General features: G+C 40.3%; 1 protein-coding gene across 1 annotated transcript in view; it reads left to right on the top strand.

The window, feature by feature from the left end:
- Positions 1–22,250, top strand: part of LOC311140018 (melanin-concentrating hormone receptor 2-like) — a gene marked incomplete at both ends in the record, with an annotated part of 42,757 nt that overhangs the window by 9,349 nt on the left and 11,158 nt on the right. The window contains one exon of the mRNA XM_084174992.1: positions 14,503–14,712. Coding sequence (XP_084031118.1) covers positions 14,503–14,712 — 210 coding nt within the window. The remainder of the gene's footprint in view (positions 1–14,502; positions 14,713–22,250) is intronic.

The following is a 22,250-nucleotide window of genomic DNA, read 5'->3' on the forward strand; positions in this document are numbered from 1 at the left end:
TATAATTGGTGTCCTTTAGTAGTGGTTTCTTTGAGGCAATTCGACCATGAAGGCCTGATTCACACAGTCTCCTCTGAACAATTGATGTTGAGATGTGTCTGTTACTTGAACTCTGTGAAGCTTTTATTTGGGCTGCAATTTCTGAGGCTGGTAACTCTAATTAACTTATCCTCTGCAGCAGAGGTAACTCTGGGTCTTCCATTCCTGTGGCGGTCCTCATGTGAGCCAGTTTCATCAAAGCACTTGAAGGGTTATGCGACTGCACTTGAAGAAACGTTCAAAGTTCTTGAAATGTTCCATATTGACTGACCTTCATGTCTTAAAGTAATGATGGACTGTCGTTTCTCTTTGCTTATTTGAGCTGTTCTTGCCATAATATGGACTTGGTCACAACACAACTGATTGGCTCAAATGCATAAAGGAGGAAATAAATTCCACAAATTAACTTTTAAGAAGTCACACCTGTTAATTGAAATGCATTCCAGGTGACTACCTCATGAAGCTGGTTGAGAGAATGCCAAGAGTGTGCAAAGCTGTCATCAAGGCAAAGGGTGGCTATTTGAAGAATCTCAAATATAAAATATATTTTGATTTGTTTAACACTTTTCTGGTTACTACATGATTCCATATGTGTTATTTCATAGTTTTGACCTCTTCACTATTATTCTACAATGTAGAAAATAGTAAAAATAAAGAAAAACCCTTGAATGAGTAGGTGTTCTAAAACTTTTGACTGGTAGTGTGTGGTGTGTGTATGTGTGTGTATATATATATATGTATGTATGTATGCATGTATGCATGTATGTATATATATATATATATATATATATATATATATATATATATATATAATTTTACATTTACATCATTTAGCAGACGCTAAATATATACAGTATACATACCGTACCTTGCGGATCTGTTTGAACAATTTGCACATTCTGATCAAAATTGTTAATTAATATCACCCCTTTTGAGTTCTTTGCCCATAGAATAAGTATATTTCACACCCCCAAGTCCTTTTTCCACACAACTTCATCTAAAATTGTTGAATGAGTTTCCTGTAAACAATAGATATTATATTCCTTTCAGGTAAATACTGATAGTCTTTTCTTATTATCAGCTAAGCCATTACAATTATAATTGGTTATACATATTTCCCCATTTACCATAATGAGATACAAGTTTCAATTATATTTTTCATAATATATGTTTGTAAATTTACCATAAAAAATTACCATAATGATTAACTGTCTATATAGCTGTACTATGGTATTTGCACTGCTACTGAGTAAACCTCCAATTGTTCTCCACTATTCCACCCACTAAAACCTCCCCCCCCATCCCAAGTTGGGTTGTTGTCCCAGTGACTGGCAGACCACCCCTGTCCATCTGTATCTTAGGGCCTTTTAGAGATTGGGACCCATCCTTTAAAAAGAGCACAGAGTGCCACTCACAAAACAGAAGCAGATGAACTGCCAAAAGCATTTCCAATGCCGTCACCTTGATTGTATTGTATATAGTTATATATATCAAAAAAATCTTGCATATTTTAATTTATTGCCACAATTAACGAATAATATGAGTAATAATGTAAGCAGTTCATATGAAGGATTGTTACCAATAACCAGGATTGGCATTACAAAAATTACATTTTTGGCAAGCAATTATTATTGTGGCAAACAATTATTGTGATTCATCCTGTATTGTCCCTAACACCATTACCCCATAGCAACAGATGTGGGATACATAGACACACACTCATACACACTCCCCACCCTTCCCCCACAAACAACCACAAGCTCAGATGTTCAACAGTTGTTCCATCCCCGAGCCCAACTCAAGAGAAGACTTGATGTGCGAATGCATATACAGTTGTAGCTGTTTGAGAAGGCATGCAAAATTGAGCAAAAATGGGGAGATTTGATTAATCAGTCCTAGCTGATGGAGCTCAGATACAGTTGAAGTCAGAAGTTTACATACACTTTGTTTGGAGTCATTAAAACTCGTTTTTCAACCACTCCACAAATTCCTTGTTAAGAAACTATAGTTTTGGCAAGTCGGTTAGGACATCTACTTTGTGCATGACACAAATAATTTTTCCAACAATTGTTTACAGACAGATTATTTCACTTATAATTCACTGTATCACAATTCCAGTGGGTCAGAAGTTTACATACACTAAGTTGACGGTGCCTTTAAACAGCTTGGAAAATTCCAGAAAAGGATTTCATGGCTTTAGAAGCTTCTGATAGGCTAATTGACATCACTCAGTGCCTCTTTGCTTGACATCATGGGAAAATCGAATCAAAAGAAATCAGCCAAGAGGTCAGAAAAAATGTTGTGGACCTCCACAAGTCTGGTTCATCCTTGGGAGCAATTTCGAAATGCCTGAAGGTACCACATTCATCTGTACAAACAATAGTACGCAAGTATAAATACCATGGGACCACGCAGCCATCATACCGCTCAGGAAGGAGACACGTTCTGTCTCCTAGAGATTAACGTACTTTGGTGTGAAAAGTGCAAATCAATCCCAGAACAAAAGCAAAGGACCTTGTGAAGATGCTGGAGGAAACAGGTACAAAAGTATCTATATCCACAGTAAAACGAGTCCTATATTGACATAACCTGAAAGGCCGCTCAGCAAGGAAGAAGCCACTGCTCCAAAACCGCCATAAAAAAGCCAGACCACAGTTTGCAACTGCACATGGGGATCGTACGTTTTGGAGAAATGTCCTCTGGTCTGATGAAACAAAAATAGAACTGTTTGGCCATAATGACCATTGTTATGTTTGGAGGAAAAAGGGGAAGACTTGCAAGCTGAAGAACAACATCCCAACCGTGAAGCATGGGGGGTGGCAGCATCATGCTGTGGGGGTGCTTTGCTGCAGGAGGGACTGGTGCACTTCACAAAATAGATGGCATCATGAGGAAGGAAAATTATGTGGATATATTGAAGCAACAGCTCAAGACAGCAGTCAGGAAGTTGAAGCTTGGTCGCAAATGGGTCTTCCAAATGGACAATGACCCCAAGCATACTTCCAAAGTTGTGGCAAAATGGCTTAAGGACAACAAAGTCAAGGTATTGGAGTGGCCATCACAAAGCCCTGACCTCAATCCTATAGAAAATGTGTGGGCAGAACTGAAAGAGCGTGTGCAAGCAAGGAGGCCTACAAACCTGACTCAGTTACACCAGCTCTGTCAGGAGGAATGGGCCAAAATTCACCCAACCTATTGTGGGAAGCTTGTGGAAGGCTACCCAAAACATTTGACCCAAGTTAAACAATTTACAGGCAATGCTACCAAATACTAATTGAGTGTATGTAATCTTCTGACCCACTGGGAATGTGAATGAATTAAAAGCTGAAATAAATAATTCTCTCTACTATTATTCTGACATTTCACATTCTTAAAATAAAGTGGTGATCCTAACTGACCTAAGACAGGGACTTTTTACTAGGATTAAATGTCAGGAATTGTGACAAATTGAGTTTAAATGTATTTGGCTAAGATGTATGTAAGCTTCCGACTTCAACTGTACACCCCCCTACCCTGAAACAAACACACGCTGGTCCCCCGTTGTGACCATTTTCCCAAGCATCTCTGTGCAGTCAGACCTTTTGATTATTTTGTGCCACCAGGGCCACAATAATTTGCCCCTTCTCTGATTGTCAGAGTGTGACTCCCTCCCCATGGGTTACTGCAGCTAGTGTTGCCACTACCTGGGTGGGGGCACCCCACCGCAATTCCCACCTGCTAGGTACAAAGTCCATCAAGGTTCTCAAAAGTAGCTTTGAGAAATTCTTTGTATCTTATGCTCACCCATCCATGGGCTTTGGCTTTGTTGGACCAACCCTGCCAGGCAGGCTCAGACTCTTGAGGGGGCAGTGCTGCTTTAGTGGGTGTCTGACCGCGTTCATCTTTCTGTCTTGGCTGTGTATAGGCTACTTGCAGTAGGCCTATAAAACAGATAAGGAGTTCTCCTTAGTGTGTGGGTCGCTCTGGTGGATGTATAGGGTTGGGGACCGTTCCACCATGATAGGACAAATAAATCAACTATATTTATAATTTATTTTAAAATGTATATCCCACACATACCCACATATGTGCCTTCGATGTCTTCTGTTTGCTGTGTTTTTATCCCTACCATGTTGATTCCTACCTAAATTCGGGCTTTTAAGTACTTTTGTGTTCCAGTTCCTTGTATTTGAAGATGTATTATTTCAATAATTATCCTTTCTTCTAATGCTGTTGTTGTGTCGAGAAAACGTTGCTAATTATGCTGTGTGACCAAGGAGAACCGCTGACGCTGTATTTTCATCATAAAGGTTTATTCATAACAAAGGGTTACAGCAACGATTTACAGATACCTGGAGAATAATCGCCCCATCTCAAATATGATTATTCTGCTCTCCTTTGTCTCAACCAAGTATTTATACTCTTTACCCTGCTGTGGGTGGTTTCCCATACAGACCAATCACCTGTCTCCACACAACAGACTTCCTCTGTTCTATGGGGTGTCCCCACAAAACTACTCCCCAGATGCTCCCTCTAAGCTGAATAAACCTCCTCTCAGGTTCCATTTGAAAACGTTAGCAAAGTCATAATTCCTCAGATACTACATATTCCCCCCTTCGAGACTAATTAAGTCTTGAAAACAAACAGAATAGGATTATGACAAGTAACAATTTCTCTTATTGAGTATCTTTAACAATTAACCAAAAACACATTTTTCTATGGAGTGTAAATACATTTCTATGAAATATGAACAAATCTTTATGAAGTGTGAATACATTTCTATGAAATATGAACAAATCTTTATGGAGTGTGAGAGCGAAAAACCTATCTGGCAGCCTTCTTTCCAAATATCCCTCCATCAATCAAGACAGTAAAATTCTCTCACGGCCACTCTGCCCCAGGCAACCACTTAAGTACTCCAGATCAATTCATAAATCTTTATCAATGCATTTGAAACTATGATGCAATTTGAATACACATGAAAGCCTCAGCAAACAAAATACAATCCAAAACGTCCACACTCAGGCTGGTCGACCCATCGAACCCTCCTGTGGATTCTCTCTATCCCTGCCTAGACCCCATATCCCTAAGCATTCACGAAAAAAACAAAAACATCTGAGATCCCCACATGTACCCAATAACAGCAAATATCATCCTACAAAAATTAATACAGAAAGAATATGACACAAATTATGTATTACACATGCAAATATGTCTATATATCATTGCAGACACTGGAATGTAGTCCACTACACTTCATCTCCTCAGCAGTGTCGACTTCCAATGCATCGTCGATGATGGAATCGGAACATTTCCACACCTTCCTTGTTCCACTTCCTCCAGTCCCTTCATATTGTCCTTTCATATTGTCCTTGTTTGAGCATTTGAATCTCTACATATTCCCCCATATGCTTCTGGAAGAAAAGAAAAGACCAAACAGTATATTTTGCAAAACAACACATTCAAATTAAAACATCAATATCAACTAAGAATATAAAAATGATATATAAAATGAATCACATTCTATTTCCCCCCTTTGATTCATAACAAAATACTAACTATCATCCTAACATTTAAACCTCTGAAAAATTATCGGATATTCAAAATTGATATCTATCTATCAATACTCCATTGAGTCTTGACAGAAGGTTAAACCCTCTTATCGTTTCCTTTGCAAAACCCTTCAAATTATAAGTAATATTATCTATGTTATCTTCTCAAATTTTACACCATACCATGGAAAAATCCCCACTTCTCTCTTAGACTTATCCTCCAATGGTAGGCTTCCCAGACTATGAAACTTCTCTCTTTCATAATCAGATTTATCTATGTCCCTTTCTTCCCCTCTTTTAATTTTAAAACCTCATATGGAAGCTTCAACTTCAACATGTAACATCCATAGGGTAAGAATATATTCTCCATAGGGTAAGAATATATTCTCTCACCACAAACCCCAGATGTTTCTAAAATCCCCAATAGTCACATTACCATTCAAAACTTCTCTCCACATGAGAGGAATCTCACCTCTACACATTCCTTCTCTCACATCTACAAGGAAGATGAGCTGTATCACCCATCCTAACCCTAATGACAGTCTTTTCCTCTAAAATTGGTGCTGGAGCGATTGGCTCCCTTGTAATCAAATGTGATATATTTATAGCTTTAATAACTGTCAATGTTGAAAGAGTTGAATTGCTTCTCACTGTTGTTATAATATGTTGAAGTGTTGATGTCATTGTTGTTGATTCACCCATTCTCCCTAAGGCTTTGAACTCTTTACTTGTATTTCCATCTATCACCACTAGTGTCACTACATTAACTCTCAGTCCTAACTCTAATCCCTCACTTTCAAACTGCTGATTACTAAAAATACACTTATAATCACATTGATCTTCCTGCTGGGAATTGTAAATATAGATACTACAATCACCCTCAATCTTCTCTTATCATTCAGCAACGCATACTTTCTCAATGCAACTGCTCCTAACAGATCTAAACTCCTACCATATCTATCTTCCCACTGAACTCTAAATTTCCCTTCACCACTGTTCTCTCTCTCTTACTACTAACATTGAAGCTTAGCTTACTGTCATAGAGTTCCTTCAACCCTAGTTTTCCTAACTTTTTAATCTGACTTTTCTCCTAACTTTTTCAAAAACCATTTCACTGATTTATCCACAAATTCCTTTCCCACTAATTTTAGAAAAACCATTTCACTGATTTATTCACAAAATCCTTTCCCACAAATTTTAGGACATGTGATCGGGTAATCCCCACCTGCTTATGACTTCTTTACACACAGACTTGGCAAACGATTGAGCATCTTTTAGCCTAGTTTGACATCTTATTCACCTCTTGGTGTAGGAATGTAACCAAGAATAACAGTCACCCCTTTTAACATTATTTTTAAGACAGATTGTCCTCCTTCCTATGATATAATCAACCTTTTCAAGCAAATATGATTCCCAAAAACCCTACTCTTTTATAATCTTCTACCAGACAGGCTTCTGGTGTACATCTTATTGTACAGTTCAACTTACACAATGCATCTCTTCCCAACAATGCAATAGGTATATGTTCTGATACCAGTATGGGTATTGTAATTTTCTCAGATTTTTATAGCAGAGCTCAATTGGTTCCTTAAGAGTAATCAACTGTTTTACTCCCTCGAATCCCTATCCTAATTAGTTGATTTTACATAGTGAGATGTGTAACCTCTTCAGGCTGAACACAGATAAAAGCTGTTCCGCTATTCACCATCAATTCCTATAGTCCTTTGTTTTCACTTCAATTGTTGGATCTTTTTCCCCTAACTGGTGCTACCAGCTGACACCCCCCTTTCGGATCTTCTAGGCACCCCTAGAATCCTTGCTCCGGGCCCCTATAGGGGTTCACCTGTCCTCCAGATGATCTTCACTTGCTCCTGTATCTTCCTCTGAAATTCCCTCTTTCCAGAAACTATCTATGGATATGAAACAACTTGTACCACTAGTTGTGGCTGGTACAATTGCATTTGACCTTGTTCAGTTGAAGCTGTGGCAGTGATTGTTGATTTGGTGCACACTGATTCTTCATAACCAAAGCTTTTCTTCTCCTTCTTCTCCCCCAGTTGTATTTCATCAAGTTTTCTGAGAGTTTCTTGGTCCTGTTCTTTCTAGTTGTTGACATATCGGTATTCTTCAAAGGCTTATATTCTAGGCTCTGTCCTCGAAATATCATCTTCCATCATCTTCTTACTGGTGCTCTCTTCCCTTGGCCTCAATGTATACTTCTCCTCCAATTCTTGGGATCCTTTTCTCAGCAGTTTTTTCTTCTCTTCTGTATCTTCAGCTTCTTGAGTTGTTGTTCCAGTTCTCTTTGTCTCTTCTAAATTATTCCCCTTATCCAGGCATAATACGCATCAGTCTATATCTCTTTCTATTTCTTCTTTGCTAATCATTGTTGGACAAAATCCTCTTGAACATAAAGCACCTTTAATCTCCAAATCTTTATCACTTTCTCCATCTTCACTTTCCTCAGAACTCGAATCTCTTGTATTCTTCTTCCTTCAACTTCCATCAGAGATCAAATCTCTAGTATCCTTCTTCTTTCCTCTCTTGCCAACTTCCTTCTAATCACAGAGTCATATCCACCCATGATCTCTTCTCAATCACTCTGATCATCATCATCATCTTCTTCTTCATCTTCATCTTCAAGTTCCATCTTCCTGAAGCTTATTCCACCCTTAGTTTCCAGACATCTCATTTTCTTCCTACTTTTGGAGTTTTCTTTATCGTCGTTTCTGCTTATCCTCTCTCTATTATTCAATCACTTTCATCAAGTTGATGACGTCAGGGTTAAGATTCCCTTCCACTAGCTATGGTTGTTCAATGTCATGCCAACTTTTATTCCCTTTTCCAGATAACCTTTAGTTAATGGTATTGCAAGGTTTACTATTTTCAACTATATCAACAGGTGTAATTACTTTCATAGTTCTGATGTCCTTTTTCCCCATTGTAACAACTATTTTTTTTTTTATATTCCTTTATTGTGAATTATTTTATTTTAGACTATATAGCCTATAGTTTCCTCCCTATTTTTCCCCCCCAAATTAATTAATTAATCAATTAATTTATTCATCAATTTATTTATTTTTTCATTTTATTTTATTTTACCAAATTATTGATTAGTGGCAATCTTACCACATCAAATCAGGAAATTAAATGAAAGTAGTCAACTTCAGAGCAATCCAAAAAAATAAAGACTTCTAATCCTACAACACTACAGTACTCACAAACCCCATTGCTTAATAAGCACCCAATTACCTTAATTGTACAGAATAATGTCAGTACTCGATTCCCCTCATATCTAATCAAACCCACTCATGCACAAAAACTCCAATATGCAATTCTTATTTTCATCAATTGATCAGTCTTTTGCCAAGTCCTTGTCAAATTGTCATAACATCAATTATGCTAGGCACACAAAATATCCTGTATGGGAAGGTAGGTTTTGTAAATAGAAGAGTACTGGCCTTAGTTTGACTCGATCCTGTTGCAGCAGACTCTGTCGCATCACACCCTGTCGCGTGATGTACACGTCAGCACTTCCGCTCTCTCTCTCTTCTCCTTCCTCTTATCGTCTCTCATATGACAGAATAACAAAGAAACAGACAAGAATTTAGTAGTTCATGCACTCACTGAGTTATTTCAACCATTCAATATTTCTCTAGTCACATTCGCGCTAAGAATTAACTCAGGAATATTATAAATAGCTCAATAACATTATTATTTTGTTTAATTTTTTTATTTTTAATCCGTCAACATCTCTCTCTCATTTATCAATTCAATAGGTCTCAAGAAAACAGTTTCATCTTTAAACAACAGCCGATGTAACAACCAGAATACACTATTAGTCTCTAAACCTTCTCTCTTTGTTTGTCTGCTCTCCCCGCAGAGGAGTGTAGGCAGGGGAGTGGCATATTTACCCCTACGTAACTCTAAAGTCATATAATCACGCGCATGCGTAGTACATTCACCACTACGATTTCAGCGTGAACAGAGCTCTCTCCCAGCTCTCTCCAAGCTAGACAACAGAAAGTTAACAGTCCCGCTGTACTTCCTCTCTTTTACCCCTCATAGACAAACAATAACACTTAACAGAGCTCACAAACCATAGGACACAAATCCTACACTATTCTAAACACAATTTAAGAGGCTCAATCCATTCCTATGGACCCCTAAGGTACCATGTAGCATGTATCATGTAGCATGTAGCATGTTACCTCCATTGCGCCGTATAATTCCTTTGTCTCTAAATTTAGGCTGCCACGAGGTCCGCGGACATTCAATGAGCGGTCACATCAACCATATGATTCGTCAACCACATGCTGAGAGGTAACTTACAACCGAATATATATATATATATATATATATATATATATATATATATATATATATATATATATATATATATTTATATATATCACAGCCTCAAGTCCCCTGGACTCACCTAACTACACCTAACGTGTTATTAGGATTTTTGGCCCATCCTAGTGATCGCCTCCTGGGAGGGCTAACGTAGATTAGCAATGGTTCTAAATTGTACACATTTACCCTAGGCCTTATTCCTTTCAATCTATTCTTCTTGAACTTTATTCAAGCAAAATATCCCTATAGACACTCCCCCCTTTTTGCGTTGTTTACCAGCGCAAACAAATTTAGAATGGACTCCTATCCCACAGCATATAACCAACAACGCACACGCAAGTTCTTAACGGTGCATTTATTCAACGCACACACACAGACACACGAACTAACCAGAGCCCAAAGTGGTGACAAAACTCACCCTTATCTGCCGGACTCCGGAGCGAAAGTCAGCTCGGCGCCCATGAATGAAACACTGAGAAAAAACGCAATTCGTCCGAATTCCTCGTCGCCATTTTGTTGTGTTGAGAAAACGTTGCTAATAATGCTGTGTGACCAAGGAGAACTGCTGACGCTGTATTTTCATCATAAAGGTTTATTCATAACAAAGGGTTACAGCGTCGATTTACAGATACCTGCAGATACCTGGAGAATAATCGCCCCATCTCAAATATGATTATTCTGCTCTCCTTTGTCTCAACCAAGTATTTATAATCTTTACCCTGCTGTGGGTGGTTTCCCATACAGACCAATCACCTGTCTCCACACAACAGACTTCGTCTGTTCTATGGGGTGTCCCCACAAAACTACTCCCCAGATGCTCCCTCTAAGCTGAATAAACCTCCTCTCAGGTTCCATTTGAAAACGTTAGCAAAGTCATAATTCCTCAGATACTACACTGTCTTTTATCTATTTATAAATACTATGAATAGAAAGTCAAATATTAATTATTTTACAACATTCCCTATTGTTAAGTTGCGTCAATTCAAATCTGGTATTAGGAACAAAAGAGGTCAACACGTCTTCTAAGATATACTAGTATTTTAATTAATGCAAAACCTTCAATGGTAAATATGATGTTCGTATATACGGGTCCACTGAAATACCACGCAGGGCATTCAGAGAACTGATCCATTGTTCTAAGTTATTCTTCAAATACTCTGACAGAGATAGTTCCCGCTCCCTGCTGGCCAATCAGAGTAGAGACTGAGCGTGGTTTAGACTTACTCAGCCAATCGTTGCCGCACAGGCTGGTCCCAGACCCTTGGCGCTTTACCGTTGCACACTGTTGCCAGGCATAAGTTGTTATCATCACACCCTGTAGAGTCAGCACCTTTTTGCAGTACACATGTCCTTGAGTGTGATGGTTTAACAAAGAGGCAGTGTGTATGTGTCTGTGAGAAATACAAGTCTGTCTCACCCTACTCCCTAACATTCCTCACATGAATCACAGCTTGTTATGTGAAACAATTTATATCAGTACAGTACAAACCTATTATGTTTAATCATTAATCTATTCTTTCTAAGCTAGGCATCACATCTAGATCCCCACACTATCTTGAATGGTATAGTGTATTTGTAGTTTATTTCTTTATCAATTGTTGTATTTTATTATTACAATCCCTACCATAGATAGTATTGGGTGTTCCATTAATCAACTCCTCTATGGGAAATTGAACAGTTGATTATCAATGTACAGTTTCTCGACAACAAGAGCTGCGTTTCCCTTTAAGTCTATTCACCTTGAAGAGTGGGTCCAGAACTTTGCACTGTTCTGCAGTTTCCTTTGGGAACTGATGATTCATTCCTGTTTTTGTGCGAGTCTTTTGACCATTATTTTATATTTCAAAAATGCTAATTTGGCAACGATTGAGCACTCGTATCGCTGTCCTCTGTCCGAAACGGTGTATATGTTCAAGTTTGATTTTGTCGACATTATCGCCTGGGATCTGTAGCGGTTTAAGAAGGAATTCTTTCACCACACTTTCAGGATCTTCACCCTCATTCTCTTTAATACCAGTAAGTACCAGATTCTCGCATTGATCTAGTCTGTTTCAAGTAAGGCTTCTCTCAGAAACATGTTCTCCTTTTTAAGTTCTTTAACGTCCGTTTCAATAGTATTGACTGTACCTTTTAGCTTGTTTGTTTCTTTCTCCATTGTCGCAGCTTTTTCGTCACTCATTTCGAGGCTCCCCTTCTTTATTTATTTACTGACAAGTTAAAGTATGCCCAATGTATAATTTAGTGATTTTAGCAGGTCGGTTTCCACTCTTACTGTATCAAGTGGTGAAAAGCATAAATAATCTGTGTCTGTCGAGGAATCTCATAGTTTCTCTTTGAGTTTAGTTCTCAATTTTTTCCCCTGGTTTCTCTCCGACATGTTTTGGCCTTGACTGTGTTTGTAATATTTATCATTAACCTTCGCTAGCCTTATACCTTTTGGGGGGTTATTATCCAGCTTGAATGTTATTGCCCACGAGTAAATAGATCAGTGTAGTGCTACTATTTAGTCATTTTTAGAGATATTGAATATTGCGATTTCTCATTAGGCATTCTGCACCGCCATCTTCAATCCGCCATCTCTCGCCCGTCCGTTCTAGAATTACCAAACGAGAGATTGAGGTCAGCTGATACCTCAATGGGTGACATGTCTGGTGAGTATGCAGGCCATGGAAGAACTGGTACATTTTCAGCTTCAAGGAATTGTGTACAGATCCTTACGACATGGGGCCGTGCATTATAATGCTGAAACATGAGGTGATGGCGGCGGATGAATGGCACGGCAATGGGTCTCAGGATCTCGTCACGGTATCTCTGTGCATTCAAATTGTCAGCGATAAAATGCAATTGTGTTCGTTGTCCGTAGCTTATGCCTGCCCATACCATAACCCCACCGCCACCATGGTGCACTCTGTTCACAATGTTGACATCAGCAAGCCGCTCGCCCACATGACGCCATACATGCTGTCTGCCATCTGCCCGGTACAATTGAAACCTGGATTCATCCGTGAAGAGCACACTTCTTCAGCGTGACAGTGGCCAGTTGCAGTCAGGTCAAGACCCTAGTGAGGACGACAAGCACGCAGATTAGCTTCCCTGAGATGGTTTCTAACAGTTTGTGCAGAAATCCTTAGTTTGTGCAAACCCACAGTTTCATCAGCTGTCTGGTTGGCTGGTCTCAGATGATCCCGCAGTTGAAAAAGCCAGATGTGGAGGTCCTGGGCTGGTGTGGTTATATGTCGTCTGCGGTTGTGAGGCCGGTTGGATGTACTGCCAAATTCTCTAAAACGTCTCATAGACTAGGCATAACAGTAAATTTAAATCCAGGATACTCAAATTAGTATGATATGTTACGTTTGGTATGGTTACATAAGACAGATGGTTATAACACGAACCTCTAGCAACCCAAAGGTTGCGAGTTCGAATGTCATTATGAACAAGTTTAGCAACTTTTCAACTACTTACTACTTTTTAGCTACCTTGCAACTACTTAGCATGTTAGCTAACCCTTCCCCTAACCTTAACCCTTTTAGCTAACCCTATCTTTGCAAAGGAGAAATGCTGACTAAAAGGGAATTAAACAAATTTGTGCACAAAATTTGAGAGAAATAAGCTTTTTGTGTGTATGGAACATATACATTTACATTTTACATTTTAGCAGACGCTCTTATCCAGAGCAATTTACAGTTAGTGAGTGCATTTTTTTTTTTTCATACTGGCCCCCCGCGGGAATCGAACCCACAACCCTGGCGTTGCAAACGCCATACTCTACCAACATCCCTGCCGGCCATTCCCTCCCCTACCCTGGACGACGTTGGGCCAATTGTGCGCCGCCCCATGGGTCTCCCGGTCACGGCCGGCTACGACAGAGCCTGGATTCGAACCAGGATCTCTAGTGGCACAGCTAGCACTGCGATGCAGTGCCTTAGACCATGTTAGACCATGTTAGTGTCAGCAGCTCCTTTAGGTCAGCGTTTCCAAACTCCAGTCCTCAAGTACCCACAACAGTACACATTTCTGTTGTAGCCCCGGACCAGCAAACCTGATTGAACTTGTCAACTAATCATCAATCCCTCAATGAGTTGAATCAGGTGAGTTTGTCCAGGTCTACAACAAAACTGTGTGCTGTTGGGGGTACTCGAGGACTGGAGTTGGGAAACATTGCTTTAGGTGGAACAATGGACTTGAAAAGCAATCCTAAAGATCCCATTACCGGGCTGTGTGTACTGTGTACACTAAATTGTAGATGGCCCAGTCCTTATATTTCCATACAGAGAGTCTTTGAAGCAAGGCCTTTGATTTTACCAGTCAGTAAGGGTTTGGGATGGGTTGCGAACCAGCAAGCTTGTGTATGACAATAAGAATGTTAATGACATCCTCCACCATCACCAACCTACCTACCATTCTTTCTGCCCTTTGAGGCAGAACAGCCCACAGAACAAAATTGAACAAGCACAGATTAAGTTTGCTTTGTTGTTAGATGTGATAAGTATGCAGTAGTTATGCAGTCCACTATTGTTAGTTCTTAATGTATGGAACACAGAGTACAGACAGTGCTAAGATGTGTGTTATTCTACAGGACCACAAAGAAGACAGTCCCAGACGTATACATCTGTAACCTGGCCGTGGCTGATGTGGTCCATGTGACGGTCATGCCCTTCCTGATCCACCAGTGGGCGCGTGGGGGGCACTGGGTGTTTGGCAGCACCCTCTGCACCATCATCACCTCCCTGGACAACTGCAATCAGGTGGCCTGTGCAGCCGTCATGACCGCTGTCAGCCTGGACAGGTGAGTCATATGAGATGGGAGTCAGTTTGCCTGAGTGCCCGTCTGTTTGTGCTCTATTGCCGGTTGTCAATAGAGCACAGCTAGGAGACCGGCACATAAAAACACCAAAATTACAATTAGGAAATCAATTTCTGTCATAAGCCCTGATTATATTTGGAACATGTCCTTGCATGCCATGCACTGAGTATGTAATAATACACTTCATTAGATTCTGTTCATAATTGGAGAGTTGACTTTGCCAAGCTGTTGAAGGTTAAGTGTCTCATTAGTGGAAAAAGGTGTATAGTTAGTTACATTTTATAATAATTTTACAGTTACATTTTAGTCATTTAGCAGATGCTCTTGTCCAGAGCGACTTACAGTTAGTGAGTGCATACATTATTTTTTATTTTTTCATACTGGCCCCCCGTGGGAATCGAACCCACAACCCTGGCGTTGCAAACACCATGCTCTACCAACTGAGCTACATCCCTGCCGGCCATTCCCTCCCCTACCCTGGACGACGCTGGGCCAATTGTGCGCCGCCCCATGGGTCTCCCGGTCGCGGCCGGCTACGACAGAGCCTGGATTCGAACCAGGATCTCTAGTGGCACAGCTAGCACTGCCTTAGACCACTGAGCCACTCGGGATGTCAAATCAACGTTTATTGGTTGCGTACTCAGATTTGCAGATGTTATCGCAGGTGCAGCGAAATGCTTATGTTTCAACAGTGCAGTAATATCTAGCAATAACATAACATATATTTTAAAACCAGAAATTAAGAAATATCAGAACTAGCAATGTCAGAGTCCAAAATATGAATATATATCAGCCTTTTCACTCAGCCTATTGAGTCCACTGGTCCCACTCACACATAACTACCCTACGCCTTGAGCTCTTTCTACTCTCTCTCCAGATAAAATCCCACTCGACCCCATCCCCTCCTCCCTTCTCCAGACCATCTCTGGAGACTTTCTCCCATTACTCACTTCCCTCAACAACTCATCCCTGATCATGGGGATTGCGTCATTCGTGAATCTGTTGGGCGGTATGCAAATTGTAGTGGGTTTAGGGTGTCGGGTAAGGTGGAGGTGATATGAAGGGTGCTGTCTTTCTGTGTCTCTCTTTGATCACTAAAGATTCCATGGCACTTATCGTAAGAGTAGGGGTGTTAAACCCGGTGTCCTGGCTAAATTTCCAATCTAACCCTCATATCATCATGGCCACCTAATCATCTCCAACTCCCAATTGGCTCATTCCCTCTCCACCCCCCTGTAACTTTTCCCCAGGTCGTTGCTGTAAATGAGAATGTGTTCTCAGTCAATTTACCTGTAAAAATAAATAGATAAATATATATAGTGTATAATATATATATATACACAGTTGAAGTCGAAGTTTACATACACTTAGTTTGAAGTCATTAAAACTTGTTTTTCAACCACTCCACACATTTCTTGTTAACAAACTATAGTTTTGGTAAGTCGGTTAGGACATCTACTTTGCGCATGACACAAGTAATTTTTCCAACAATTGTTTACAGTCAGATTATTTCAATTATAATTCACTGTATCACAATTCCAGTGGGTCAGAAGTTTACATACACTAAGTTGACTGTGCCTTTAAACAGCTTGGAAAATTCCAGTCAATTAAGTAATGGCTTCTGATAGGCTAATTGACATCATTGAGTACATTAGGAGGTGTACCTGTGGATGTATTTCAAGGCCTACCTTCAAACTCAGTGCCTCCTTACTTGACATCATTGGAAAATCAAAAGAAATCAGCCAAGACCTCAGAAAAAAAATTGCAGACCTCCACAAGTCTGGTTCATCCTTGGGAGCAATTTCCAAACGCCTGAAGGTACCACGTTCATCTGTACAAACAATATTACCCAAGTATAAACACCATGGGACCACGCAGCCGTCATACCGCTCAGGAAGGAGATGCGTTCTGTCTCCTAGAGATTAACGTACTTTGGTGCGAAAAGTGCAAATCAATCCCAGAACAACAGCAAAGGACATTGTGAAGATGCTGGAGGAAACAGGTACAAAAGTATCTATATCCACAGGAAAAAGGGGGTAACTTGCAAGCCGAAGAACACCATCCCAACCGTGAAGCATGGGGGTGGCAGCATCATGCTATGGGGGTGCTTTGCTGCAGGAGGGACTGGTGCACTTCACAAAATAGATGGCATCATGAGGAAGGAAAATTATGTGGATATATTGAAGCAACATCTCAAGACATCAGTTAAAGCTTGGTCGCAAATGGGTCTTCCAAATGGACAATGACCCCAAGCATACTTCCAAAGTTGTGGCAAAATGGCTTAAGGACAACCAAGTCAAGGTATTGGAGTGCCCATCACAAAGCCCTGACCTTTAGCTAAGGTGTATGTAAACTTCCGACTTCAACTGTATATATACACATACAGTTGAAGTCGGAAGTTTACATACACCTTAGCCAAATACATTTAATCTCAGTTTTTCACAATTCCTGACATTTAATCCTAGTAAAAGTTCCCTGTTTTAATGACTCCAACCTAAGTGTATGTAAACTTCCGACTTCAACTGTGTGTGTATGTATGTGTATATATATATATATATATATAGTGTGTGTGTGTATACAATACCACTCAAAAGTTTGGACACCTACTGATTCAAGGGTTTTTCTTTATTTTTACTATTTTGCACATTGTAGAATAATAGTGAAGACATCAAAACTATGAAATAACACATATGTAATCATGTAGTAACCAAAAAGTATTAAACAAATCAAAATATATTTTATATTTTATTTTTGAGATTCTTCAAAGTAGCCACCCTTTGCCTTGATGACAGTTTTGCACACTCTTGGCATTCTCTCAACCAGCTTCATGAGGAATGCTTTTCCAACAGTCTTGAAGGAATTCCCACATATGCTTAGCACTTGCTGGCTGCTTTTCCTTCACTCAGCGGTTCAACTCATCCCAAACCATCTCAATTGGGTTGAGGTCGGGTGATTGTGGAGGCCAGGTCATCTGATGCAGCACTCCATCACTCTCCTTCTTGGTCAAATAGCCCTTACACAGCCTGGAGGTGTGTTTTGGGTCATTGTCCTGTTGAAAAACAAATGATAGTCCCACTAAGCGCAAACCAGATGGGATGGCATATCGCTGCAGAATGCTTTGGTAGCCATGCTGGTTAAGTGTGCCTTGAATTCTAAATAAATCACTGACATTGTCACCAGCTAAGCACCCCCACACCATCACACCTCCACCATGCGTCACGGTGGGAGCCACAATGGCGAAGATCATCCGTTCACCTACTCTGCGTCTCACAAAGACACGGCGGTTGGAACCAAAAATCTCCAATTTGGACTCATCAGACCAAAGGACAGATTTCCACCGGTCTAATGTCCATTGCTCGTGTTTCTTGGCCCAAGCAAGTCTCTTCTTCTTATCTTTAGTAGTGGTTTCTTTGCAGCAATTCGACCATGACGTCCTGATTCACGCAGTCTCCTCTGAACAGTTGATGTTGAGATGTGTCTGTTACTTGAACTCTGTGAAGCATTTATTTGGGCTGCAATTTCTGAGGCTGGTAACTCTAATGAACTTATCCTCTGCAGCAGAGGTAACTCTGGGTCTTCCTTTCCTGTGGTGGTCCTCATGAGAGCCAGTGTCATCATAGTGCTTGATGGTTTTTGCGACTGCACTTGAAGAAACGTTCAAAGTTCTTGAAATGTTCCGTATTGACTGACCTTCATGTCTTAAAGTAATGATGGACTGTCGTTTCTCTTTGCTTATTTGAGCTGTTCTTGCCACAATATGGACTTGGTCTTTTACCAAATAGGGCTATCTTCTGTATACCCCCACCTACCTTGTCACAACACAACTGATTGGCTCAAACGCATTAAGAAGGAAAGACATTCCACAAATTAACTTTTAAGATGGCACACCTGTTAATTGAAATGCATTCCAGGTGATTACCTCATGAAGCTGGTTGAGAGAATGCCAAGAGTGTGCAAAGCTGTCATGAAGGCAAAGTGTGGCTACGTTGAAGATTCTCAAATATATAATATATTTTGATTTGATTAACACTTTTTTGGTCTTGATGTTTTTAAAGGAAAACTCCAACCAAAAAGCTATATTTTGGTATTTGTTTCATTAGTCCATTGTTGATATAGTCCCAAAATGTAACTTTCAAAATAGAGGAATACAACCGGTATTTCTGTATTTTGATATCATGGATGGGTCAGTTCTTGCATCCATTGTTCTGGTTATGAATTTGAGAGGTTACATTTTTCCAGCCCCATCCCTCATCTTTTTACCAAAACAGGGGTGAGGAGAGCGCTTTGTTATTGTTTGTACTGCTGATTGCCGCTTTAACGTCAATTATCAAAAATCGAGTAAACTCAGATTTTTTTCATATTTGAATATGTTGTAGCTTAGACCCTACTTTACATCATCTGTTTTTGTGTTGTGCCCGCCATCGGTTGAGACACAACATCCTCTTGAATACAGGGTGGGTGTCATTTCAATCATATAAATATAATTCATAGAATGGACTTATCCCTTCAGACCACTTCAATTTAGCTGGTGCACCATTGAAATTTAAAATGATTTGAAAACTTCTAATTACTACCACAAAGATCGCCACCGGTCCACCAACTGTCGAATGTCAACTTAGTTATTTTTTATCGCTTTGGTACTATTTTCACAACTCTTAGTACAAAACTTAAAACTGGTCACATTTATAACGCAGCCAGTCTTTCATTCAGAACCTGTCATTGTGCATTCATTTGGATTGTAAACATCTCTCACTACACAACCATTGATTCAAAATATATGTTTATTGTGAAATGTAATGAGAACATTGGTTTAATCAGCAAAACACAACATAATGATATATTTTCAATTTAGTTGTTTTAACTACCAGTTAATCCAATAGCAAACAATGCATACTTAGGGTGGGTGTAGGTCAATCTATGGGTTGAAGGGGGGAGAGGGGCAGAGGTGTTTGTTTTGGAGGGGTGTGGTGAGTGAGTGTATGCATCCCATATCTGTTGACAATAATGTAGAATTTCTATTGCCAGCCCTTCTTATAGGTAACAATCCCTCAATTGTGGGAATAAATTAATATTAATATTTTTAAATAACTAGATACAGTACAACAGAGGCGAAGGCGTTCAAAATTATGTTGGCTGCGGATCTGGTTCTGTACTGTAGGTGTGCTCTTTTTAACGGTTGGGCCCCTATTTCTTAAAGGCCCTAGGATCCATGTGTCCAGGGATGGTCAGCCAGTCACTGGGACGACAAGCCAACTTGGGATGGGGGGAGGTTTTAGCGGGTGGAATATTGGAAGACAATTAGAGGTTTACTTACTTGCAGCAACAGCATGCTTAACAGTGCAAATATCATGGTACAGCTATATGGACACTCAATTATCAAGGTACTTCTTAATGGTAAGTTTACAAACATATGTATTATGGTAAGTATAATCAAAACTTGTATCTCATTATGGTAATTGGTGAAATAAGTATAGCTAGTTGTAATTGCTTAGCAGATAATAAGAAAAGTCGATCAGTCCTTACCTGGCTAAAAGAGAAGGAATATAATATCTATTGTTTACAGGAAACTCATTCGACACCTTTAGACTAAGTTGTATGGAAAAAGGACTGGGGGGCGAAATATACAGTGGGGAAAAAAAGTATTTAGTCAGCCACCAATTGTGCAAGTTCTCCCACTTAAAAAGATGAGAGAGGCCTGTAATTGTCATCATAGGTACACGTCAACTATGACAGACAAAATGAGGAAAAAAAATCCAGAAAATCACATTGTAGGATTTTTTATGAATTTATTTGCAAATTATGGTGGAAAATAAGTATTTGGTCACCTACAAACAAGCAAGATTTCTGGCTCTCACAGACCTGTAACTTCTTCTTTAAGAGGCTCCTCTGTCCTCCACTCGTTACCTGTATTAATGGCACCTGTTTGAACTTGTTATCAGTATAAAAGACACCTGTCCACAACCTCAAACAGTCACACTCCAAACTCCACTATGGCCAAGACCAAAGAGCTGTCAAAGGACACCAGAAACAAAATTGTAGACCTGCACCAGGCTGGGAAGACTGAATCTGCAATAGGTAAGCAGCTTGGTTTGAAGAAATCAACTGTGGGAGCAATTATTAGGAAATGGAAGACATACAAGACCACTGATAATCTCCCTCGATCTGGGGCTCCACGCAAGATCTCACCCCGTGGGGTCAAAATGATCACAAGAACGGTGAGCAAAAATCCCAGAACCACACGGGGGGACCTAGTGAATGACCTGCAGAGAGCTGGGACCAAAGTAACAAAGCCTACCATCAGTAACACACTACGCCGCCAGGGACTCAAATCCTGCAGTGTCAGACGTGTCCCCCTGCTTAAGCCAGTACATGTCCAGGCCCGTCTGAAATTTGCTAGAGTGCATTTGGATGATCCAGAAGAGGATTGGGAGAATGTCATATGGTCAGATGAAACAAAAATAGAACTTTTTGATAAAAACTCAACTCGTCGTGTTTGGAGGACAAAGAATGCTGAGTTACATCCAAAGAACACCATACCATTCCTCCATGCAGATCTCCTCTAGAGCAGTGATGTTTTGGGGTTGTCGCTGGGCAACACGGACTTTCAACTCCCTCCAAAGATTTTCTATGGGGTTGAGATCTGGAGACTGGCTAGGCCACTCCAGGACCTTGAAATGCTTCTTACGAAGCCACTCCTTCGTTGCCCGTGCGGTGTGTTTGGGATCATTGTCATGCTGAAAGACCCAGCCACGTTTCATCTTCAATGCCCTTGCTGATGGAATGAGTTTTTCACTCAAAATCTCACGATACATGGCCCCATTCATTCTTTCCTTTACACGGATCAGTCGTCCTGGTCCCTTTGTAGAAAAACAGCCCCAAAGCATGATGTTTCCACCCCCATGCTTCACAGTAGGTATGGTGTTCTTTGGATGCAACTCAGCATTCTTTGTCCTCCAAACACGACGAGTTCAGTTTTTACCAAAAAGTTCTATTTTGGTTTCATCTGACCATATGACATTCTCCCAATCCTCTTCTGGATCATCCAAATGCACTCTAGCAAACTTCAGACGGGCCTGGACATGTACTGGCTTAAGCAGGGGGACACGTCTGGCACTGCAGGATTTGAGTCCCTGGCGGCGTAGTGTGTTACTGATGGTAGGCTTTGTTACTTTGGTCCCAGCTCTCTGCAGGTCATTCACTAGGTCCCCCCGTGTGGTTCTGGGATTTTTGCTCACCGTTCTTGTGATCATTTTGACCCCACGGGGTGAGATCTTGCGTGGAGCCCCAGATCGAGGGAGATTATCAGTGGTCTTGTATGTCTTCCATTTCCTAATAATTGCTCCCACAGTTGATTTCTTCAAACCAAGCTGCTTACCTATTGCAGATTCAGTCTTCCCAGCCTGGTACAGGTCTACAATTTTGTTTCTGGTGTCATTTGACAGCTCTTTGGTCTTGGCCATAGTGGAGTTTGGAGTGTGACTGTTTGAGGTTGTGGACAGGTGTCTTTTATACTGATAACA

The sequence above is a fragment of the Coregonus lavaretus genome (assembly GCF_964263955.1).
Source record: "Coregonus lavaretus genome assembly, chromosome: 13".
In the NCBI taxonomy this organism is placed as follows: domain Eukaryota; kingdom Metazoa; phylum Chordata; class Actinopteri; order Salmoniformes; family Salmonidae; genus Coregonus; species Coregonus lavaretus.